General features: G+C 35.8%; 1 protein-coding gene across 6 annotated transcripts in view; it reads right to left on the bottom strand.

The window, feature by feature from the left end:
• UBR5 (ubiquitin protein ligase E3 component n-recognin 5) overlaps positions 1-26,190 on the bottom strand; it is a 152,441-nt gene that overhangs the window by 45,440 nt on the left and 80,811 nt on the right. For all 6 annotated transcript variants that reach the window (XM_054498353.2, XM_054498352.2, XM_063669005.1 and 3 more), the window contains exons 10-24: positions 23,964-24,080; positions 23,771-23,881; positions 22,431-22,585; positions 21,239-21,356; positions 17,997-18,181; positions 15,610-15,719; positions 14,667-14,779; positions 13,197-13,340; positions 12,989-13,100; positions 12,590-12,744; positions 12,147-12,344; positions 5,920-6,130; positions 4,883-5,009; positions 844-995; positions 289-384 (exon numbers count right to left, since the gene is read on the bottom strand). In XM_054498353.2, the coding sequence (XP_054354328.2) occupies positions 289-384; positions 844-995; positions 4,883-5,009; positions 5,920-6,130; positions 12,147-12,344; positions 12,590-12,744; positions 12,989-13,100; positions 13,197-13,340; positions 14,667-14,779; positions 15,610-15,719; positions 17,997-18,181; positions 21,239-21,356; positions 22,431-22,585; positions 23,771-23,881; positions 23,964-24,080 (2,104 nt within the window). The remainder of the gene's footprint in view (positions 1-288; positions 385-843; positions 996-4,882; positions 5,010-5,919; positions 6,131-12,146; positions 12,345-12,589; positions 12,745-12,988; positions 13,101-13,196; positions 13,341-14,666; positions 14,780-15,609; positions 15,720-17,996; positions 18,182-21,238; positions 21,357-22,430; positions 22,586-23,770; positions 23,882-23,963; positions 24,081-26,190) is intronic.

The raw sequence follows: 26,190 nt of genomic DNA on the forward strand, positions 1-26,190 counted from the left end.
CAGGCATAAGCTACCAGAACAATATTCTAGTATCAATAATAAATTAACTTCATCACAAATAATTTAAACCTATGAACACCATTTTACAAATCTCATCTGATTTCTAAATGTATGTACACAGACACCACATATTTGCACTGACAGATGGAAGGTAATTCAGAGAATTAGATGTTTTTCAAGCAAAGAAAAGTCTCCTTGAGATAAAGTGTAGACCTGTAGAACCCTATATCCAAAGTGTGTCCTTTTTTCTTCCAGATGACTAGGCAGACAAAGAGTACAGATTCTTACCTGGAATAGTGGAGGTGCTTGGTCCTTGACCAGTACCGGTTGCTGCTGTGGTAAGAGATCCCACAGCGGGGGCCAGGATAAAATCAATGTCACCATCTTTCAGTAAACAGAACAGTAGGATGTATATCATTATAGGCAACATATTCTTAACATGTTCTCTTAACTGGCCTTAAGGCTTTTCTCTGCAAGCCAAAGGTCAAATTGGATAGATTTTAAGTGGAAACTTCTTTTCCAAACTACAAGAGAAGGAATCCACTAGGCAAATCTATTGACTTATCTTGATATATTACTAATAAAGGGATTATTGAGCTTCTTACCAGTATAGAAATAAATATTTCAGTAAAAGTGGAATACCTGACAAGAGTTCTGGAATTTTAATTTTTAAAATATAAATACCTTAAATCTAATTTTTATAGCTAAACTAGTTATAATATTCATCATACTACTTTCAAATATTTCAAATTTCTAAACATCCCTTTAAAATGTTAAAATTATTTCCTTTCATGACCTGCTCTTTTTGTTAAACACTAAATGAAATTAAATAACAGCTCTTACCAGGATCCATCGCAGGAGGGTCAGGAACCCAACTAGGGGGAGCTATGGGGGGTGAAACTGGATCCTGGTGGTCACTGGATGAAGCTCCAGCTTCATGTCTACCCAAACCAGCTGCTCTCAACGAACGTCTCATCATTTCCCGTAATCTCAAACTAAAAGAACATGAACAAAATCAGAGCTCACTACCATACCTACACATAATGAAACGGTGTACAGAACTTCTCATCTGAGAAGATGAAAGTATGTCCTACAAGCAAGCACTCCAGGCAAGGGAAGTGAAGTACAAATGCCAATTCTGGAATCACAGAATAAGTCAGTGAGGGATAGAAATAAAACTGGGGGCTCCTAGTACACCGTTCAGCACTAAAATCACTATATTAAGCTCCCACACAAACTTAAGCACAGGGAACGAAAGCTGCGGTGAAGTAAGATTAGAAATAATCTTTCATACAGTTCAGATAAAAGAACAGCTAAACATTAAAACAAAAAAAGTTTCTATCCCCCATTTATAATCAGTAATAATTAAGTTTAATAGTAGACATCAGCAATCATACTGATTAGCACAAAACCAGTATTGTTTAACACTAAATCCCTTTTATAATCTCAAAAGCAACTGAACTAATATCCACACAATGAGTAGTTTTAAAACAAAGACCAATTTAGATTTTTACACACAAAAAAAGAATTTTTAACAGTACAACTTGCATCCCAAAGAAATTAATGAATGAAACTAGAGTTTATAAAATGTGTTGTTAATGTATGGGCATGGTTTTTTTTCCTCCTGCTATAAAAAAAAAATACTATACAGGTGTACACATCACTAAAAAGAAAAAGAAATAATCACAAACACAGAACTCGTTAGGGGAAATGGGAACTACCTGTATGAAAATCTATACTTTACCTTTGAATAAAACCTTACAACGGCTACAAAATTAATACATTTAGAACTAACAATGATTTAAGAGAGCACAAAAGGCAAATCCCTTCACTCAGCCACAATTTTAGAGCTTGTAAATGGATAAAGAGTAAAAATTTCATTTTGAGGGCCAGACAACGCATAAGGGACTTCATTCTCCCATGTAGAATTAATCTCAGACATGACATTCTCATGTGAAAGACCTAACACCTTACTAGATACGCATAATACATCTAGAAATAATTTCAAGTTTTATTAATGTTTAAATCTCTAATTGCAATTATTATTTAATTGAGGATAAATGTGTTTTTCCACGTCAATACATTTTTAATTTTATAAGGAACTTTTTTTAAAAAGGCATTCACAAAAATTACTTTTAAAGGCTATGTTCAAGAACATATCTATTTTATAAGACTTATTTATGATGTATTTTTTGGAATAAAAACACTCTAGAAGATTCTGCAAAGTAAATGTTACTGTCTCAAATAATATATTTGCCATTATAGTATTCACTATTAAAAAATAACTATAGTTAATTCTTTTATAGTATCAATGTCTTCTTTTTCCAATTTAGAAATTTGAGTTTAAGAGTTTTTATAATGTGGATGGGAGCATGGCACAGTGACTGTTTCAGTCCAGGTCACTTCCCTGTCCAAAGATATCACCCAGCGGAAAAGGAAGACTCCTTACCAGTAACAGCACACACCATGGTGACTGTTCACACTGTGATGCTCCTATACAATTTTAATTAAGCTCAACAGACACCTGGTATCCTACCTAATGTGTCTTACTCAAAGCACAAAGAAAAAAAATCAGCAATAATTGGGAGACACTGCAAATAACCTGAAAATAAATGCATGTTTTGGCCTTTTCAAGAATGCTTACACCAGAGTCACAAACTCAATGGCTAATGGGTCAGAAAGGTAAAATAAGGGAAGTCAGGTGTAAGAAATGGGGGTAGTGACAAGCTAGAGGCACACATGCTTATCTAAAGGCATTCAAATTAAAAGAAAAAAAAATTTTAACATTGCGCAGGCCAAACAAAAAACATTATGTGGGCTATTCTCCAACTTCTAGCTTAAAGCAGATTAAGAATAAATGAAGATAAATTGAGACCATAGTCTCATCTTGAACTTGCAAACTCCCAACTTTGTTGCTGTGATGTAGTCAATTCAATATTAAATGAGGGGGCCATTCCTTGTCATTTTTAAAATTGTCCTTAACCTCTTTTCTTCATTAGGTCTTGGGAACATTTTTAAGTACAATGCCCAGCTCCTCATATAGATTCTTAAAAAACAAAAAACAAAAAACAAAAAAAGAAAATTATTCTTCAAGATGTTGTACACAATTCATGAAGATTCACCTGTATCCTCAGTGGCTGAGGACAATACTGAGGAGATACCACCTTGGCTGCTAAGATTCAGAGTTTTGACATTTCTTCGTAAAGGCTTGCCTGGAGTCATCGTATTTTCTGACAATATGGAAGAATTCAAGGATGATGTAATTTCCTCTTTGTAAGCACGTTATATCCATGCTACAGAAGCCTTAGAATCCAGTCATGTTCAAACATAACACTGTGACAAAAAAGCGAAGGTCATGTGTCTTCCAGATTAACAATCTCTAGAGTACATACACCTGCAATCAGATGCATCAATCAAGCTTTCCACTAAATCTGCCCTTTGTACTCAGGAACTATTGAGTCACATAATAAAACTTCTGAGTCAAATCATCATCTGAAGGCATTTAACAGTATTCCATTCAATATTGAAATTGCATCAGTTTTGAGCTTACAGCTCATGAATCCCAGCCTGCATACTCATCAAGGGGCATCGCCTAGAAAATCCATTGGAGGCTAGAGGAGGGTTTCACTTCAATGAAGCAGTCTGTGGACTTCCTACTGCCCGGCGTGGATAATAAGACTCCTGTGCTTTCATCTGTTCAACCGGCAGCCCTGAGTTTGAACTGGTTAAGAGCACTGCAGTGAAATCTTCGGCAAATTCCTCAAAGGAGCTTACTCTGCAAATTATTTCTGTGAGCAACACATCACCCACTCTTGAAGCTCCTTTTAGTCTTTGCCTTCAAAATAATCCTGACATGAAAAAAAGATGGCCGCACTGGCATTGGACCAACCATATCAGAGTCCAACTTGATTTGCACCTGTAATTTCCCTGAGGAAATGAAATACCTGAAATAATTCAGACACTAATTTCTTCATGAAGAATTTAAGTTGCTTCCCACTTTAGACCAAACACTTTGTCTGCCTAGTATAGTCCTGAATAAATAAACTGGTGATAATTTCCATTTTGTTTAGTCTACATAACGTTTTTGCACTGTTTTAAATTATAATTTGGTCACCCATGAATACTTTTTGATAAATCTCATTCAGGATGTTTTTGAACCTGGTAAAGTATCAACTTGGAAGCCTTCCTGTTGCCAATTTAAGAATACACATTTTTAAAGGAATAGTTAACTATGGAACAGAAAATAGGCAAGGAGAATCTTCATTTTAAGTAGACTTTGCAACCTACCACATTAGCACATAGTGAGCAGTGCTTCCATTAATGATCTTGTCAAGCAGACAATAAATTTTTTTCCTACAGAAAGAAAACTATATCCTGAATTCTTTATATTCATTATCTAGTCAAATACCTAGCAATTTTTAATGTGTTATAAAAGTTTGTCCATCCCAAAACTCAGCCTGAAAATTTAAACATCAGACATCCACAATACACATCAGCCTTTTATTTTTTTCCCAGATCAAGATATCTGAGAAACTGACCTAAATAAGCAATCTGAAAAGATTAAGATTCCTTCAATTATTATACTACTTGCTCTCCAAATAAGATAGTAACTTCCTAGGAAGCAAGAATGATGAATTTAGAACAAATTGAAAGAAACAAATTTAAACTACTTGTCTAAATTATCTCAAATTTATTAAGTGTCCCAGCTCTACCTTAAACTCTAATTTGTTATCAGATTATTTTTCCCAGGGTGTTATTGGGAGGAACAAAAATGAAACAAAAAAGGACCCACCAATTCATGTACACCACAGGTAAGAGATATACTGCTTTCTGTACTTGGTTTTTTCCTCCAATTAAAGTTTCCTGGTAAAAATCACATTACCTTCGGCTACTTGATGATCCAGCCCGATTACCTGGGCCATTACTTGAAACAACTGATATTGCATTTGCAATGGCCTCAACAGCAGAAAGCCTTTCTGCAAATGTATTTCTTTCAGAACGCTCCGCTTCTGAAAAATGAGAAAAAATTAAGATCAATTTAAGTTTTAAAACTAATACACTGAGTATGTAGTCCAATAAACACTAATCTCTATATATTTAGTACTCTAATTCACATACTAGATAACCAATTTTTCAATTTTTCCTCCTTAGAGCAACTAACACTTCAGACAGACTGAACTATCTGACCTTTCATATGTGATTTATTTCCTTATTCCGCCTTACTTCTCAATCCACGAAGGGCAAAAATAAGGTCATTAATAAGAAAACTGAAATTTAGCTTTCACTTATTAAAACAGAAAAAGACCTACTTACCAGTACTTCAGTCTCAGTTTATGTACTATGTATAATCCTTACTGATTCAACGATAATGACATAAAGGTCAGAAACCTGCAAACCACTATTCAAAAATGTAGCTACCAGAGTATCATCAGCAAATTCAAAATAAACACATTATGAATTACATATTTACACTCTGTTCTCAATTTCTCCCTTCATTTAGCCAATTAAAAACTTTATGGCAAAAAAAAGCTTATTTACCTTCCAAAAACATATAATACCTCACTAAGTGATTTTTCTCCCCTACATTCTAAAAATTTAGATAAAAGTTGCCTCAATGTAACTTGGCTTAACCTGCTAAATAAGTCTCATGTAATAAAAGTCATCTGCAATTATAAAATCAGTAAAGTTCATTTAGTATTACATATCCAGTTTGTATATATCATATGGTATTAAATACAATAAAAACATACTGGTGGAAAATTTTATTTGTTACATACCCATCTTTACCTTCTGAGAAAGAAAAAAAAAAAAAGGACACACAAATTCTTTATAGTGATTTGCTTTTCTTTAACAACTGTTACATTTTCAAAATTGCCTAAAAACTCCCTTTAAAGACCTTGCTATAGTTCTTAATCTCACCCTCTTCTTCTTTAGTTTCTTTATTGCTGGTTGGAAAGCAAACTGATACACAAGCATGCAAAATATTTCGATTTCCATCACATCTGTGGCTGATGAATGTCTGTAGCATCTGTAGATTCTGCTCTAAAACAACCGCTTGCTCAAGATTCATTAGATATTGTCGACAGGCCTCATAGTCACAGCGCAGAATGTGTTGCATTAAGGTTTGTTTCTGTGCTCAGACAAATTAGGGGAAAAAAACCTCAATGAATTTGAGTAGCACATTACATATATTAAAAATTTCTCACGGCCAACACAATACTATATAATCAGATTTGCAAATAAGTAGAGACAATTTCAGGTGGCCTACCAAAAGAAACAGAACGTAAGGGTACACTTTAAGCAGAACATACAATCGACAGAAATAGAGAAGGAAGGGTAAACTTTCTGTTAAGGACAAGTAAATATTTCTAGCTTTCTCAACTAACTCAGCTCTGCAACTGAAACGGGGAAAGCAGCCACATACAATGCATAAATGAATAGGAGTGGCTGGATTTGGCCTTTGGGCCATAGTCTGCCAATCCTTGGTTTTTACTTCATGTTATCTAACTATCTAATTAGAACCCTATTAATAATGATAGCCAATTAAGCAAAGGATATAAATTTTATTCCAGGCTTACTCTCACCTTCTTAGGCTTTTGTGTGTGTGTCAGACAGCATCTTACTCTGTCATCCAGGCTGCAGTGCAGTGATGTGAACACAGCTCACTATAGCATCAACTTCCTGGGCTCAAGTAATCCTCCTGCCTCAGCCTCCCATGTAGCTGGCATGCACCACCACAGCAGGCTGATTTTTTGTAGAGGCAGAGTCTTGCCATGTTGCCCAGGCTGGTCTCAAACTCCTGGGCTCAAGTTATGCCCCCACCTCAGCCTCCCAAAGTGCTGGGCATGAGCAACCCACACCCAGCCCTCTTATGCTATTAAAGGTTATATGAAAACCAATACCTTCAATTCTGCAGGAATCATGACAGGTTTTACTTAACAAAGACACAGTGGTATTGATAAGTATTTATAGAACACATCATTAGCTTTCTGACAAATAGCATGAACATACCAAGAAGTTCATTCTTTCAGAATGGAAAACTGTAGTTGTGGAATATTTAATGAACCGAATATAAAGCTTTAGTTTTATAAAACAAAGTTGTTCATTTTAACTATAACTAGAAAAAAGAAGGTGGGAAAAGAGCATGCGGGAGTATAAAGGAAAAAAGAAAACTGCATTTGAACAACTTGCCACCTTCTGGAAAACTGTCAAAATAAGCTCTCCCCTATCCCCAACTTGAGAGCGGGTGGAGAATAGATGTCCACACAAGAAAACACACCTAAACAACTATTTTCACTATCAACTACACGTGAGACAGGCCACTTTGATTGTGGAACTAACTATGGCTCTGAAGTTACCTCATCAACAGCAAGCTCCAGTTCATGAGGAGCTTAATACTAAACTTTCCAAAACATAGGGAAATTTATACAAAATATGTTGAGAGAAAATGTCAAAGTCTCCCTGAAGAACAAAGAACAGAGTACTTTCAAAGGGCAACTAAAATCAAGATATTTTGTTATACACTGCTGTCATATACACTAGTTTCAAGTAATAGCCAATTATTTAGTTAGAAGCAGCTACCACTCTACAGGAAACTCTTACCTCCAACCTGCCAGACTATAGTAGATGGGCTCTCACACTGAGTATCAATACTACTTAGTTGTGTTACAAGCAGAAAAGTTTACTCTGCATCATTGTATGTTACATCTGTCAATTATTCTTATAGCAAAAGGCAGAGTGAGTTCATTAAAAAATTTCTTGTGGGTCTACTGTGTGGTAGGCCCTAGTCACTGAGGTATAAAGACTAATCATGACACACTTTATCCCTACCTGCGGGATGATGACTCTACCTGTCAGATGCTGACAAAGTGAAGAGGTCACAGAATCAAATGCCTACACTTGAAGTAATATAAATGAATGAAGGAGGCTGTGTGTAAAAGAGATAACAGAAGCTGTATACTAAATGGCATCACTAGCACTTGGAGCAACAAACTCTTAAGCAGTGAGAACTGCAATGAATTGTAAAGACCAGTCTAATGTTTTTGGGATGTAGATTACGAGGCCCAATTTCACCAGATCTTCTAAAATTAAAATCTGGATTTTAAATGTAAATCCTGTGATTTTTCAATATTGGTAACCCATCAAGAATTCTAAAATGATATGAAGGCTATTTCTAGACATCAAGTTCAGACCACAGCTACCTCTGTATCATCACCTCCTTTAGTTTGAAACCACTAGTGCAGTAGGTTACAAGCAAAGCTAAGCTAAGAATGAGTCTGGGTGTCTAAATAAAAGCTTACAGATAGTGCTCATAAGCACCTGGATTCAGCCTATTTTAGATGCAGTTCTAAAAAGTACTTCTCACCTCCAACCTAATGGAGGGTGAATATGCTCCCATATTAAACTCCATTTCCATCCTTTATAGAAAAACTGCTCAAAAAAGTTGTTTGTATTTATCTTCAGTTCCTCACCTCTCATTTTCTCCTAAGTTCACTCTAATGCTTTCATCCCCACTATAAACAATGACCTAGATGGAGCTAAATCCAACAGTCAATATTCAGTATTCACTTCACTGACCTACCGCATCACTTGACACAGTTGGTCCCAGCATCCTGCTTGACACGTGCTCTTCATTTGACTTCCAGGACACAACTATTTCTAGCTTTCCTCCAACCCTGTGGATGTTCCTTCTCGATCTCCTATGCTGGTTCCTCTTTATCACCCTAACATTTAAATGTTGAGACTATTCTCAGAACTCAGTCCTTGGACCTTTTCTCCTCACAACCTCCATGATCTTGTTCAATATAATTCCTCTAAATAAACAACTCCCAAGTAAATTTCTCCAGCTTGAGCCTTTCTCTCTTAGTCAGACTTACACATCTAACTTTCTACTTGCCATCTCCTCTTGGTTCAGGAATCTGCCAGATAATCTTCTACTAGACAACTTAAATTTCACCTGTCTAAAACCAAATTCCTGAACCTTCACCTTCACTTCTTCTATCAGAAGAGACATCTATTAAAATGTCTTTACATTCACTTCCTCTATCATAAGAGACATCTTAAACTTCACATGTCTAAAACCAAACTCTTGAATCTTCTTCACTTTTACAGTCTTCAACTCAGTAAATGACAACTTCATTCTTCCAAAACCATTAACCCTCTTGCTTCGTCTATTTGATACCCTACATTTAGCCACTAGCAAATCCATTAGTTCTACCTTAAAAAGATACCTAGTACAGTCATGTGCTGCATAAAAACATTATGGTCAATGATGGACCACATATATGACTGTGGTACTGTAAGATTATAATGGAGCTGAAAAGTTCCTATTGCCTAGTGACATTGTAGCTGTTGTTAAATCATATTGCTTGTGCCAATGCTGGCATAAACAAACCTACTGTACTGCCAATCATATAAAAGTACAGTACATACAATTTATGTACAGTATAATATTTGATAATGATTAAAAAAAACCTAGGTCACTGATTTCTGAAGTATTTAGTATACTTTCTTTGGTTACTTTAGAATGTACTTCTTCTATCTATTTTTTTTTAAAGTTAACTAAAACAGCCTAAGGCAGGTCCTTCAGGAGGTATTACAGAAGAAGGCATTGTAAATTGCACATTTTTTTAAAAGGCAATAAAAAATTTTAAAAATAGAAAAAGTGCTTAATACCTGGGTGATGAAACAATCTGTACAAAAAAACCTGTACATGAGTTTACCTTGCAGTAAAACCTCACATGTACTCCCAAGCCTAAAATAAAAGTTGTTTAAAAAAAAAAAAAAAAGAAAGAAAACTCTGCCCCTCCCCTCCAAAAAGCCCTTAAGGATATAGGAAAGAAAGTTATTTTTTAGATAGCCACACAATGTGTGGTGTGTGTGTGTGTGTGTGTGTGTGTGTGTGTGTGTGTTTAAGACAGAGTCTCACTCTGTCGCCCAGGCTGGAGTGCAGTGGCATGATCTCAGCTCACTGCAACCTCCACCTCTACCTACTAGGTTCAAGCGATTCTCGTGCCTGAGCCTCTTAAGTAGCTGGGATTACAGGCACAACCACACCCGGCTAATTTTTGTATTTTTTATAGAGACGGGGTTTCGCTATGTTGCCCAGGCTGGCCTCAAACTCCTGGCCTCAAGTGATCCATCCACTTTGGCCTCCCAAAATGCTGGGATTACAGGTACAATCCACCGTGCCCGACTGTGTACAATGTGTTTTAAGCGTATTATTATTACAAACAAATCAAAACGTTAAAAAAAATTTAGTGTAGCCTAAGTGTACAGTGTTTATAAAGTCTACAGCAGTGTACAGTAATAACATAAGCCCTCACATTCACTTACCACTCACTCACTGACTTACCCAGAGCAACTTTCAATCTTCTAAGCTTCATTTGTGCTAAATGCCCTATCAGGTGCACCTTTTTTTTTTTTATCCTTTAGACCGTATTTTTACTGTACCTTTCCTATGTTTATGTAAACAAATACTTATCACTGTGTTACAAATGCCTACAGTATCCAGTACAGAAATATACTATATAAGTTTATACCCTAGGAGCAATAGGCTATACCATCTAGGTTCATGTAAGCGCACTATGTGATGTTTGTACAACAATGAAATCACCTAACAATGTATTTCTCAGAATGTATCCCTGTCATTAAGCAACACATGACTACGTATCTAGAATCTAGTCACATTTCACTCCTAACTCCACCTCCTGGGCTAAGTCACTATCATCTCCCACATGGATTATTATTATATCCTCCTAACTGGCACTCCTACTTACTCACTTTCACCCTAGTACTCTCAGCACGTCATAAGGGATCCTGTTAGAATGTTCAGTGATATCAGGTCAATCTCGGCTGAAATTGCTCCAATAGCTTCTAATGCACTGTCTCCACATCTAATAAATACTCAATTACAACAAACCAACAACATGTTTAAAACTAAATTCATCCTTTTCCCTTATCCCATTTGCTCCCCGCTCCTGTATTTCCTTTCTACCATCAACCATGCCCAAATCAGAAGCTGTATTAACTCTTTCATTCACTGCTAAAATCCAGTTACCAAGCTTTATAGGGTCTAGTTTCTTAAGATCTCTTAAATCCATCCCCTCCTTCCTCATTTCCAAAAGCTGACATTTACTTTGTTTCTAACCTAGATTATTGCCTATTTTTTCTTTTTTTTTTTAATGTTTTGTTTGTTTGTTTGTTTGTTTTGAGACGGAGTCACGCTCTGTTGCCCGGGCTGGAGTTCAGTGGCGCGATCTCGGCTCACTGCAACCTCCGCCTCCGGGGTTCAAGTGATTCCTGTGCCTCAGCCTCCTGAGTAGCTGGGATTACAGGCGTGCGCCACCATGCTGGGCTAATTTCTGTATTTTCAGTAGAGACAGGGTTTCACCATGTTGGCCAGGCTGGCTTCAAACTCCTGGCCTCAAGTGATCCGCCCCCCTCTGCCTCCCAAAGTACTGGGATTACAGGCATGAGCCACCACGCCCAGCCTACATTAAGCTTTTTACCTGATCTCTAAACTTCTGATATCTATCAACTGCTCTCTAAACACCCACCAGCCACTGCTGATCTTTTTTAAAAAATCAAAAGCATGTCATTCACTGGCTTATAATCCTCCTCCTCCTCCTTGCTTTCAGGCTGAAGTTTAGGTAACGTTAGGTGAGCACACAAACACCCTAGTGCCCCTCTCCAGCCTTTTCAGTTGCTACTCACTGACCCACAGGATCCCTACCAGAATTCTGGTCATATCAAAAAAAAGTACTTTCTCCCAACTTATTAATAAGATTCACAAAGGTTGCTCTTGGTGCCTGGGATAATACCTCCCAACTCCATCCCTGTGTCTAAGGGACGCCTATCTGATCTGTCCAGGTATCGCTTCTTAAAGGAAGTCTTTGGTACAGTCACAGTATGATTTATATCTCTCCCCTATGTGCTCCTACAACATTGTGCACGCCTTGCTCAAACACTTAAATTACACGATAATCACTCATGTACTTGTCTATGTTGTTTTAATAGACTATTAGCTCTTTTAGGGAAGAAAGGGGCAATGAATGATCTATTTAAGATTGTTGCAAGATCTATTCAAGACTATTTAGTGGTGTTTTGTGAATTAAAATGCCCAGTAGTTTCAATACTCAAATTACCTCTACAGCCATGATGATAACAGCAGCTTTCTTTTTGATTGTTGAATTGGCAGGAAGATTTATTAAAGAATGCACACCCATTCCAAGACTACTAATAGGTGGAAGATCCAGCCAATCGGGATCCCTTATTCCTCCCATGCAATCTTTGGCCATTGGGTAGATAGTACCATTTCCATCTCGAAGAATAATGGGAGATTCCTATAATAACGGGAAAATGGTAAAGTTTGACTCCTAATCAAAAAATGTATCTGATTTTTATGACAGGCATGTTTATTTCCAAATTAGATTTTAGTAATAGTAATAAGAAACCTAGTATTCAAATGTGTTAAATATTCTAGGTTTTTGAATAATTTATTAATAAGCTAACCAGAGCCAGACCCCCTAACTTCACAAAAATGCCATTGTTGTCCTATCCCTTTTCAAAAGCAAAAATGAGCCTCTACCTGTCCAGCAGTGAAAATGGCTACATTCCTCTCATTCTGACCAAGGAAAGCAATGCTGCTTGTAGGAAAATTATTTTCCTGTTCTGCTTTTCCTGTAGCAAGATCAAAGATACAGTATCGTACCCAATTTCCAGTCTTCAGAACAGCATGAACACCTTCCGAAGCACATAAATGAGAAGAAAAATTGTTATACATCTTATCTCTAATAAATATCTACAATATTTTAACTTCTCTGGCCACACTTGTAAGTCAATTCAAACAGATACATGCCATTCCATAATGTTACAGATAGGGAACAAAAAAATGCCAATGCCCTGAATTATTTTATCATATTCCCATTTCCTGAACAAGTATTAATGGAAGATAGGCTATGCCAGCTGAAGAAGTTTCAAAATTTACCTTTGGAATCTACATTCACTGCTAATATTTCTGTTTTTTCAGGTATACAAAGCTTTTTAGGAGTCCTTTGGAAACAGTCGGGAACCTTCGGTGTTCCACCAGTTTTGACAACCTGCATGACACAAAAGCAATTTTGCTTTCAAACTCCATAATAAACTCACAGAGTCAGTTCCAATATTCACTTGCTGAATAACTTCTTTACACTTACCTGCAATTCATCAATTCTAAGTAATCTACAATCCTGCAGGAGAGAAGAAGGGTCAGCATCTGGACCAGAGCTGTTCTGACAGTTTGTATTACTGGAGGTTCCTGGAAATTTTACAGCAACATAGGCACCATCCACTTTTAGCACCTGGAAGTACAGGCAAATTCAATGAACATTAACAATAGCTGACATAAAATCAACATACAAATTCTATTCACTGAACTAATTTAATGTTAAAGGAATCCAATTCTTTGTATGTTTCTTCAATGATCACCAAGTTACAAAATTAACATAGACAGACTCTGAGCTTTGCTATTGACATCTATATTCAAGGCTCATGTGCTAGAGAAAACTGACCCACACAGCCAGTGATTACAGTTAGTGAATGTTTTCAGCAATCAACTGAAAAACTTAAGTATATAGCCCATGAAATCCTCCCATCCCTCTCTTAATTACATTAAAGCAGCTTTCAGTCTGACAGAACTTTCTTGAAAATGGCAATGTTCTATATTGGTAGTGTCCAATATGGCAGCCATTAGCCATAAGTGTCTACTGAGCACTTGAAATGAAGCTAATGTGACTAAGGCACTGACTTTTTTAAGTTATTTGATTTTAACAAATTTAAACAGCCACATATACAGCTAGTGGCTACAATACGGTCAACACAGGGATGGGGTCAGCAATGCACAGAAAGACAAGCACAGAATTTGAAACCAGGACAAATTTGGGTCCCACTTCTGCTACTTGATGCTTTTTATTTTAAGCCAGTATCTTATTCTTAGAAGAAAACACTTACCCACGAACTACAGGTCTATTTTGAGAATCAAATGAAACGGTATTTGAGAAAGACCTTTGTAAGCTGCAGAAACTGGTATATCTGCTCTTTCCTTTAAGTATAAATGAAAGACTATCATGTTTCAGAAACTACTGAGTAATCATGAAAACCTTTACTTTACAGACATTCTACAATTGCAAGTGCATTTTAAATATGCATCAGTAGAAGAGTGAAATTAATGGCATTCAAACTGATGGTTTCTTAGAAGGCAAAACAGAAGAGAGGAGAAAAAGTGGAAGGTGACTTGTAATAAGATTTTTCAGTACTCTGGAAGAATTTTAAATGTCATGGAAGATGATCTCAATGAGAACCGTCTAAGAGATCCAACAAATGGGCTGTACCAAAAAGTAATGTATCTCTATGCAACTTTTCTACAAAACTAAAACTATTCCCAAATAATAGTTTTTTTAAAAAGCAACTTATCATCACAAATGCTCAAAGAGAGGCATAATCTCTTCATCTGTCAGGGACTGAGAAGACAGATCTGCATCAGATGCAGGGGTGCAACTAAAGATACCACTGAAGATGATAAATAAAACAGCCCTGAAGAAAGGACTCAGATATCAACCACAAATCCCTGGATAACCAATATAATTATAATTCTGTTAGTAATTAAGTTTTAGATATTTTGAACAAACCTTGCCAACAGGAACATTCTTGACATCTTCCACAAAAACCACTTCCCGAAGAGACCACTGCTCTTCATTCACCTTTTCCTCCTCTTTTGGTGCAGGGGTTGACCGTCGTCGTTCTTAGACAACAACAAAATGATAAGTACCAAAAAGAAAATGTAAAAGAGACTTTATAGATTTCATCTAAATTTGTAAGAAAGACTATCTCTAAAGGGATACATAAGTGAAGTTTCTCAACAATTTCCTAAGCTACTGCTTTATGAATTGGAGTTTTCTGATCAATCTGTACTTCAAATAAATTCAGAGTGAAGAACAACTGTAACCACTAATGTTTAATTGTATTAATACCAGTATAAACAAGTACAAAGAAATAGGGTAAAACGTATTTTGTACTCCCAAAATTGGGGTTATCTAACCAAAGTTTAAAAAGGAAGATCTGCCGGATAGTTTTAAGAAAACCATCACATAACTATTAAAGTCTGACTTTTAATTTCCTAAATCGCAAAGCAATTAACACCATAAAATTTATTTTAATGAATTTTTGAAAAAATTCTATCCATGGTGTGGTAGTAAGTCTAGGTTTATAAATTTACAAATTTTGAGCAAAAGTTGTGACCAAGACATAACCAATTTACAATAATAAGAGTCTCCACAAAAGTGAGTAGATAGACTAGCTAGTGGCAATTATTTCCTTCTATTACTATAATGAATTTCACGTATCTTTTTAAAACTCTAACTCTGAAAAACAACAGAAATAGTAAACACTGTAAATACCATCATTCTATTCAAAGAAAGTTATGCACCAAAAAAAAAACCAAAGTAATAGAGATACAAATTATATAAAAAGATGTAAAAAAATGATATGAGTTGCCTTAAATCAGAAACAAACTAAACACAGCTGTCTGCATGAGACCTATTTTGACAAATGCATACAACAAATAAAACTTACTGTATGGCATTGATGCACTGCTGGCAATTGAGGATGCATCACTACATGTGGATGCTGGAGATGGTGGAGGACCCATTTCTGTTTTCACTGGCTCCTGCTTACTTTCAGGCCTGAGATAAGAAATAAGATTCTCCTTATAATTAGATAAATGAAATAATGGAAACTAGTATTTTTTAAAGACAAGTATTTTCTTATAAGAGAATGAATATTAAAAACATTTTTATTAAACTGTGTATATTAATTTTTTCATTGTATATTTTTAAGACTCAAGAATAAAAGGTACACAATGCATGCTTTCAAATAGTGGTTTAATATGGGAAGGAAAAATATAAAAGCTATCAACAACTTGAGACAATGATTCAGATAAGCTTTATCTAGAAATAACAACGAAATTTACACTTAATTTATCAACACAGCTTTATCAAAGCCTCTTGAGCAAACAAGTTTCACACTGCAACACTGCTAAGATTTGGATATGGCAATTTACTGGAAAAAAAAAAAGGTAAAGGCAAGTAAGTAAAAAGCCCATTAGACCATTAATTTCTTAGAGTTCCAAGAAGAAACTCTACTCACAATGGTTTATAAAAATTTATTCTTAAACCATCTGGTGACAGGATTAAAAAACTAGCCCTCTTTAATGAGTTATTTAATATTGTGTTTAAGAAAATAACTACAGCAACTAAATAGCATTCTACAGATGGTGCAAACATATTTTCATATATTAAAGGGTAGAAATCAGTTTTTAATCAGAAAAGTCATTGATTATTCACAAATTTATTACTTATATACCTATTATAAACTGGACCATCATCTTAACCCTCTTGTCTCCTATTACTCTCATCAGAAATTTCACCTGAGTTTAGAAATAATCTAAAAGAAAACCGGTATTATTTTCACTGGGATCTTAACATGAGTGATCTCGATAAGCACACAGCAAATACTCCGGCTGCTCCACAAATGCTGTGATGGTGGGGGGAAGCCAATACTGACTAATCACTAGCATACCTTTAAAGTGAATGCATTTCGATGACTGGCAAACGAGGGTACTACTGACATGAAAAAGACTATGTTCTTAACATTTAATTTCACTTAGCTCTTTTGCTAATATTTGAAATGGCTGATTTCAAGGAAGATCTTGAAAAACTTCATAAATTACAGGCTTTAAATACCATATTCTATTCTAATCGTGTTTGTATTTGTACACATCAAAATTATTTCAAATGTTCTTTACAAAGTTCATAAGACAATGAAAATGTTTTATTACTTCTATTTTTAGTATAAAATCCAATGTAATTAGAAGAAAAGTCTATAAATCTTTTTTAAAAAACCAAGACAGAGAAAGAACACGAAAACTAAAAGCAAAACCTTAATTAGGTATAAAGTGCAATAGCTTTGGTTTGTTAAAAATTACATTTAACTTAACAGTAATCACTGTTTCTACATTTAAGTTTGCACTTTTAACACTGAGAGGAATGACAGCAGTAAAGTTAGTAAATTTATAATCATAACATCTGAGTATAAATGGAAAATAAACAAAAATTTTGGAACCTTAAAAATCTGTATGTACAGTAAAATCCCTATCATTTTTCAATGCCTGAATACATTTAGAAAAAAAAAAAAATACATTGATGTGTTAAATGTTATTTCTAGAATGTGATATTACTACTCTCCCACATATCTAGACTGGTCACCTATTTTTATAAGATTAAGAAAAAATGTTATTTAACAATTTTACTAAAGTTTTAAAGTTCATGTACCAAACAACCAAATTACAGTACAAACGGTTATTTTTAAAGATGAGTAGATGTTTCTAAAAGCACAGATATTAAGATCTCCGTACCACGCTCCAAACAGTAAGTCAGCCCCAGAATGTGGGGCTATACAAAATTCAGTGGTGTTTCTATTCACAAATCCCTTCAACCCAAAAAACGTTTACAAATTCTTTACAGATATTTCCCTCTTGAGTACATTAACCTGTAAAATCCTTTCAATAATCAAGATGTAGGGCAGGAAGTTAGGTAGAAATTAAGATGATTACACAAGGAGAGAGAATGTCGGCTTAATAGTAAGGCTTAAACATATTATTACTGCCACAAAACACCTGCAAAGGATACAATCTAATAACAAAACAAGGGCATCAAAAGAGAACACTACACTGTCATCTGGCCATCAAAATCAACTGTTAATATATAAATATTAGCCAAGTTACAAACAGTAAAATTTAGCAATTCCTTTCAAATTTCCTGGGAAACTTAACAAGACCCTATCATGTTAGGAGTTTACAACTTCACTACACACCTCTAAGTCTTCCTTGATTATTCCCATTCATAGGCAGAGCAAACAAGGAACTGGTGTAAAAGCACGATTAGTTAAGATATAGTACTTACTTAGCTTCAGTAGTTTTGCTAGCTTTTTCCATGTTTTTCAAGCTTTCAGGAGATCTAAGTTGAAATCTACAGCTGTCATTCATATTCCAAACTGACTCCATTAAGACACCAACTTTAGGAATCCCAGCACTAATTGAAAATGCAACTGCTCCAGCATGATAAAGAGGATTATTTCTCAAGCATACCTAGCAAACAAAAGAAAACCACCATCAAGATGACATAACTTTAAAAATATATATAATATTTATTTCAAATGGATGAAATACAATATATGAAAGTACTAGGCTTTTAGGTTTCCCAGTGTAATCTTACCCAATCAATAAGGCTGAAAAAGCACCACCTTAAAGGTCTTCATTAAGAAAATTTGTTTCTAGGCCGGGCGTGGTGGCTCACACCTGTAATCCCAGCACTTTGGGAGGCCGAGGCAGGTGGATCATGAGTCAGGAGGTCAAGACCAGCCTGGCCAAAATGGTGAAACCCCCGTCTCTATTAAAAATACAAAAATTAGCTGGGCATGGTGGCATGCGCCTGTTATCCCAGCTACTTGGGAAGCTGAGGCAGAGAATTGCTTAAACCCGGGAGGTGGAGGTTGCAGTGAGCCGAGATCATGCCACTGCACTCCAGCCTGGGCAACAGAGTGAGACTCCATCTCAAAAAAAAGAAAAAGAAAACAAAGGAAAAGAAAATTTGTTTCTAATATTAAGGAAAAGGAATAATTTCAACATGTTTGCTAAAAATTTACCATTAACTTTAAATTTTCATGCAGCAAATATCCCAACCATTCTGCTACAAACAAACAAACAAACAAAAAAACAGAGCAGAAACAGCAGAGAAGAAACTAAAAGGCATTATAATTTAAAAAGTAAAATGTGAAAAAAAAATTAGACTTCTTGTCTGTTTCCTACAATCTGAAATAACTTTTTCCCTTAATTCATGATAGGCTCTATAACTTTATCTCTATAGATGTTTCTTTCTCCCAGAAGACTACTGTTTCCTGCTAGCCAGAAGGTTCCATGAATAATTTTTCTTTTAAATTAAAAAAGCATATGTAGACATTAGTGTCAGAAGTTTAACTGAGTTCAGGAGTAAATAACTTACAGAGAAAAAAAAACCCAAAAAACTCTGTCAGGGACTAACCTCAGGTCATACTCCGAAAACCACTGGCCTTCAAGACAGCACTGTTAAACATACCAACAATATCTCCATCTTAGATAGGAACATTTTTTCTGGAGATATCTTTTATTTCTCCAATATCCCAATCTTACTATGTGATAGATGACCAGAGGTACATACGAAGATCATGATTTTCTGTGGCTTATAATTAAATGTAAGAAACAAAAGAAGATGGTGGTATATTTGAAAAGTGCAGGAACTGGAAACATTGGCTTAGAGGTACAGTTCTACCAAAGAATAGTTATGTATCATTAACTATAACTCCGTGGCATAAAATGAATAGTTCTTAAGATGACCTATAAATACAGATGCAGCTGAATAAGTGACCAACAGTTCTTTTCGATGTTAAGACATGAATATTTTACTTGTTCTGCAGCTGTAACTGCCCTCAGCCTCCAGTACTCTACAGGTTTAAAACACAACCTTGGTTATATACCATGGTATTTTCATATGCTATCTTTCAGCAATTTAGTGTCAAGCTTTTTTATTTAAAGCTTTTCTCCAGTATTTTTTCTGCTCTCCCTGTCTACAGTAATACCATCCTACCTGCTGATATGGCAGCTGCTGCAACATCCTGCCAGTACATGAGTGCAATTGAAAAAGAATGTCCAGGACATCAGAAATCAGTATTTAAACTAAATAGGCAAAGAAGGGATCCTACAAAGGAGGGAAGGAGGAGCAAAGAGAGGAGCAAGGGGAAAAAGAGAGAGCATACCCTGTCCAAAGAAACTAATACAAATAATGAAGGCCGATCAATAATGTTCAAACTAGTGGGTAAACGCTGAAAATTTTCTGGTTCGAAGACTAACAGGCAGAAGAACATGATTAAGACCAAGAAAAAAGGTGTCATGAAGAAAAAGAATAGGTACATTTTACTACCTTGTAATGAGAAAAAAAAAACACCTGCATTTAAAGTGCTAGATGAAGAAATTAACACCACATTCTATAATAAAAAACTACCATTTTGTCTACGTTTTAAGGATTAAGTTTTTAAACATTCATAACAGCATTTGCTGTAATGAATATAAGCATTAAGTTTTACTCAGAAGATAAACCTCAACCAGAATGTAATAAATTAGAAGTTCTCAGACTCATTTGATCTCAAGACCTTTTTCCTTTTTTCACTATTAAGTAATACTGCATATCCCAAAAACCTTATGTTTATATGGGTCATATCTAGTTTTAATAATTAGTAAATTAAAACTGAGTAAATCGAGTGTATTAGTAATTGAAATTGAGAAAGTTTTAAATATTTAACAGTAATAAAACCCCACACTCATATAAACAATTTTTATGGAAAACAGATTTTCAAAAAATAGCGGCGAGAAAAGTAACATCGTTTACATTTTAGCAAATCTCTTAATGTCAGACTTAATAAAAGACAGCTGTATTCTCATGTCTGCTTCTGCATTCAATCTGTTGATACCTTCTTCTGACAAAGCTAATTCAGCTAATAGGAAGCTAATTCAGCCTGACACAAATATGTAATAGAAAAATGAAGGAAATTTTCAGACTCCCTGAAAGGGCTGAGGAGAAGGCAGCGGTCTCTGGACCACACTTAGAGAACCATTGAGATATTAAGAATATCAGCTTCCAGAAAATAGTACCTGTAGAAGCCTAAAACCATCTCAGAGTCAAAAACCAGAAAGTGGTAGAAATGGGGATTTGCCAAAGTCCCCTGCCTCATGCTGACAACATCCTCATAGAGCAGTATCTTTCAAACGGGTTAGTCGTAAGAATCACCCGGGATGTTTGCTGAACACAATGATGCCTGGCCCTACCACCAAACAAACTTAAACATTTCAGGTAAGGGGTTCCAGACTCTGCATTTTAAAAGTAGCAAGTGATTCTTAAAACCAGGGAACCTTGCTCCATAGGGAAACCTACTGATACTGAACCACAATCTATACAGTATTACTCTACTGAATGAAGGAAGAATGACATGACACATACACGTTACTGGAAACCGATTCTTCAAATGATGCTCATCTGTAAAACTGCTTACAAGGGAAGAAAGTGATTCTGAAGAGAAACGAGGTCCCTTAAGACAGGCTAAATTCATCACTTACCTGGGTACCAACAGTGATGTTTGGCATTGAAGAAATACCAGCACTGGATTTAGGCTTTTTATTTTTTGCTCTAGCTTTCTCTAACATTTTCTTTCTTTGACTAAAAGGAACTACACCCCTGAAAACAAAAAACATAAATTGGTCAAATAAGCAGTAAAACAGCCCACTAAATAAATCTGAAATTACACATATTATCAGTTAAGCATTTCTGGCATTTCTCCAGTATTTTCGCCTCAGAAAACTATTAATGTGTACAATTTCATCTTAATTTGTGCATTAGATTAATAACTGGATCTACTTTTATTAAACCTTTATAATTAAATGTTATGGGAAATTCATCAATTGTTTTTTTTTTTTTTTTTGAGACAGGGCCTTTCTCTGCTGCCCAGGCTACAGTGCAGGTGGCTGATCTCAGCTCACTGCACTCTCTACCTCCTGGGCTCAAGAGATCCTCCTGCCTCAGCCTCCCAAGTAGCTGAGACTACAAGGCACCCACCACCACACCCAGTTACTTTTTGTATTTTTTGTAGAGACTAGGTCTCACTGTATTGCCCAGGCTGTTCTCGAACTCCCAGGCTCAAGCAATCCTCTGGCCTTGGCCTCCGAAAGTGCTGGGATTACACATGTAAGCCACTGTGCCTGGGCCTAATTGACATATTTTCTTCCAAATAATTATACTTCATTAGGAAACTCCCCTATATATTGTTTCCAAAATGAAAATTTGCTGTTAACTCCTTAAAACACAACAAAGAAAAAATGTAAGGTCACCTTCTAACAGTAAAGCTATAATTAAAGCAGAGAATATTCACACAATGAAATGAAAAAAATACTCTATAACCTATACTTTCAATTATGTAAAAGCAAAGTACATGTTTATGTAGAGGAAAAAAAGATTTAAAATACCCCAAATGTTAACTGTAGTTATCTCTGGGTTGCAGGATTCTAAATGACTTTTGTTTCTACTTTATACTTCCATAAAACTTATTAATTATATTCACTAAGTATGTACTACTTTTATAAATTTAACTGTTAAAAAGTTTTTTAAAATGATACTTTGTTCCAAAGTGAAATTTCCCTTCCATAAGGCATTATCTTTTAATTGACCTTCTCATGTTGGTATTCCACTACTCAAAGCATCTCTCTATACATACACAAGCATTCACCAATAAATTCCTCCTCCCTATAGACTCACCACCAATATAAATTGTTTTCCAGCTGAGCACAGGTGTAAAGGGCACAGCAATGTAAAGAAACTATCCGCTCTCCTTGAAGTTCAGAGTAAGTCTGAGCAGTGTGCTCTAATTTAGAAGCCACAGAACTTAAAGTTTCATCCACCCATGTAGCAACCTAAAGAATAAAATATTAGAACTTTAAATAAAATCAAGCCACCTTTTCAAAAGGATTGTGGTAAAAACCAGGGCAAGACATATATACTTTAAAGACTGGAGTTCTAAAATGTTTTGAGCTAAATGCTATAAAAATAAGTAATTCAGAGAGGTTCTTAGTAAGACTAGAAACTAAAATACTTTTTTCACACAAATCAAAATAGCAGTTATTGAAATGAATGTCTAAGGCCATCTTTAAGGTCAGAAGTAAACATTTGCTCTACCAATTTTTAGAAGAATTTAGACTTTAGGCCAGGTGTCATGCCTGTAATCCCAGCACTTTGGGAGGTCAAGGAGGGAGAATCACTTGGGGCCAGGAGTTTGAGACTAGCCTGAGCAACACAGTGAGACTGCCTCTACAAAAAAGTTTTAAAAATCAGCTGGGCACAGTGATGTGTGCTTACAGTACTAGCTACTCGGAAGACTTGAGTTCAAGGCTGCAGTGAGCTACGACCACTGCACTTGAGCTTGGGCAACAAAGCAAGACCCTGTCTCAAAAAAACAAAACAAAACAATTTAGTGACTTTAAAGCCAAACCGATAATTTGAGACATAATATCCATACTTTGTCAATCTGTATTTTCTAGCTTCTCAACATCTTTTCTTAGCAATTTTCTTGAATATTTTTGCCTTTCCTTAAACGAGAAAGCTTTTTTTTTTTTGAGACGGAGTCTCGCACTGTCGCCTGGGCTGCAGTGCAGCGGTACGATCTCAGCTCACTGCAACCTCCACCTTCCAGGTTCAAGCAATTCTCCTGCCTCAGCCTCCTGAGAAGCTGGTATTACAGGCGCCCGCCACCACACCCAGCTAGTTTTTTTGTATTTTTAGTAGAGATGGGGTTTTGTATTTTTAGTAGAGATGGGTTGGCTAGGCTGGTCTCGACACCTGACCTCATGATCCACTCACCTCAGCCTCCCAAAGTGCTGGGATTACAGGTGTGAGCCACCAGGCCCAGCCACAGAAAGCTATTTTTAAAGTTACAGTATAAACTAGCCAACAAAAATATACATTAGATTACTAAGGCTTGAGACACTTTGTATTTATGTTAACATAGATCGAAAATGAAAAGATGGAAAAGGAGCAAAAAAAGAAAAAAAGAAAACAAGAATTAAAGCATGAAATGTTAATCAATGCAAAGTGTTTCATACCTTGTTATTTTCTGTAGCTACAGTTGCTCTTATGCTATTTGCAGACAGGAGGACTATCTTTTCATTGGTTAACCCCAAAAATGTTGCTCGTGGATGATGTAATGAAGGATTCTTTGAAAGCATAAAAAAAAATTACTATTTTATATGTTGATATGTAGAGCTATTCAATGCAAGATTTCATAAAATAAAATACCTGGGCATTTCTGTAAGGCTCAGATTCACTCCATTTCCACTGATAAAGTTCTCCTTTACTACTGACAGCCAAAAGTTCAGAATATAGAGCCCCAATACAGATGAATTTTGTTCCATCCTATAAAGTAAAATACAACACTATAAATATAAAAATTGCCAAATCTACTGATTTGAACACTGTCACTTTAATCACTTCATCAGATCTAGATTAATTATGTAAACACATAAACCACAACTATACAAAGTCTTTAGCACAGCCTACAAGGTATCCAATTAAGGTGGCCCTGGCTCCCTCCATTAACTCACTCACCTCCATTCACACTGGCCTTCTTCCTGTGACAGTGGCCTTCTTCCTACCCTCGGACCACTGTCCTTGCTGTTCCCTCTGTGTTACTCTTTCTCAGGTGACACTCCCTCAAGAGATTGTCTCTGATGACACTATGTACAGAACCACCACTCTCACATTAGTTCCCTACACACTGCTTTCTTTTTAATCCACAGCATTTCACAACTTGACATATTTGTTTATACACTATCTCACTCAAGTATAAGCTTTGTCTTATTCACCACTGTAACTTAAGAACTTAGCATACAAGTAGGTGCTCAATCAATGTGCTGAATGAGTGAAGGGAAAAAAAGAAAAACAGAATAAGGAGCTGAAACAGAGAAAAACGATGTCAAATCAAAAGATTCTTTCCCTGTAAGCTCTTTCAAGCTATGGAAACAAATGCCCATATTTAAGGTAATAATTCATTCACTTTTATGTTGACATACGTGCAATGATTGGAATGCAATTAATTATAAAAAGCTTGGCTAATAAATGTAAATAAATAATTTTCTTTAACATAAAACCAATGATCAGAGCCACAAAGCTACCTAGAAATCTCACAGCAAAAATTGCCAATAACAGATTTTAGGTTGCAAAAATGCTATTGGTCTATACACAGTATTTCTCCATTTTCTTTGGGATTCTGGCTCCAGGGTATGATAAACAAATGGTGTCTTTCTGGTTTTTCTGCCAAAATTCAATTTTATTTGGTCAGATGGTAACGTTATAGTGCTCAGCTAAAACTTGTAAAGTCTACAAGATTTATTAATATAACATAATAACAACAGGTTATGCCACAGTGTTGTACAGAAATAATACTAATTTTAATCGTCTATTTTACCTGTACCAGTCAACCCTATTTTCAAGTCACTTTTATTGGGGGATGGAAAAGAGACCAAATTTGGAATTCTCCAAGTTAGCAATTCTTCCCTTACCTTTACCATGGATGTCTACAAACCATTACTGACTTTCTCCACAGAAGCTGCATCAAATTTTACCTTTCTACTTCATATTCTCGTCTCAATCCTATGGTTAAGAATTAACTATAATGGAATCAGACTAAGTGAGTCCCAAACCTAGATCCAACACTTATTAAGTATGTGACTTCAGGTAAACTATACAATTTCTTTGAAACCATTTCTTCATTTCTAAAATGGGTATTAAGGTAATGCAAATCATGGTAAGGGAGAGGGGAGTGCAGGGTAAAAACCAAACGGAGTAACATATATAGTTGACCCTTGAACAATATGGGTTTGAACTTTTAGGGTCTGCTTATAGTTCTCTTCAGCCTCTGCCATCCTTGAGACAGCAAAAGCAACTCCTCCTCTTCTAATTCTTCCTTCCCCTCCTCAGCCTATTCAACGTGAAGATAATGAGAATAAAGACCTTAATGGTAATCCACTTCCACTTAATGAATACTAAATATATGTTCTTTTCCTTACGATTTTCTTAATAACATTTTCTTCTCTAATTTACTTTATTGTATAAATACAGTATATACTACATATAACACACAAAATATGTGTTAATCAACTTTATGTTGTTGCTAAGGCTCCCAGTCAACAGGAGGCTATAATAAGTTTTGGGGGAGTCAAAGTTATGTGGATTTTCAACTGCATGAGGAGTGGGTGCTCCTAACCCCTTCATAGTTCAAGGGTCAGCTGGATAAAGTACACAGCACAGAGCCCAGTGCAAAAAGCACTCAATCAAATTCGACTATGACTAATCTCCTCCCCTGACTTCATCTCTGACTCACCCAGAAAATGATAGCTCTCAGGCAGGGGCTTCCTCAATATTCTTAGCTCTAGATTTGCTTAATGAAAGCACCATTCTCACCTCCTCCCTTCTCCCCATCTCAGAGAAAGAAGGGTTTTCCTCCCCTCCTATTTAAAGATAACCC

This window comes from Pongo pygmaeus, chromosome 7 (assembly GCF_028885625.2).
Source record: "Pongo pygmaeus isolate AG05252 chromosome 7, NHGRI_mPonPyg2-v2.0_pri, whole genome shotgun sequence".
NCBI lineage: Eukaryota > Metazoa > Chordata > Mammalia > Primates > Hominidae > Pongo > Pongo pygmaeus.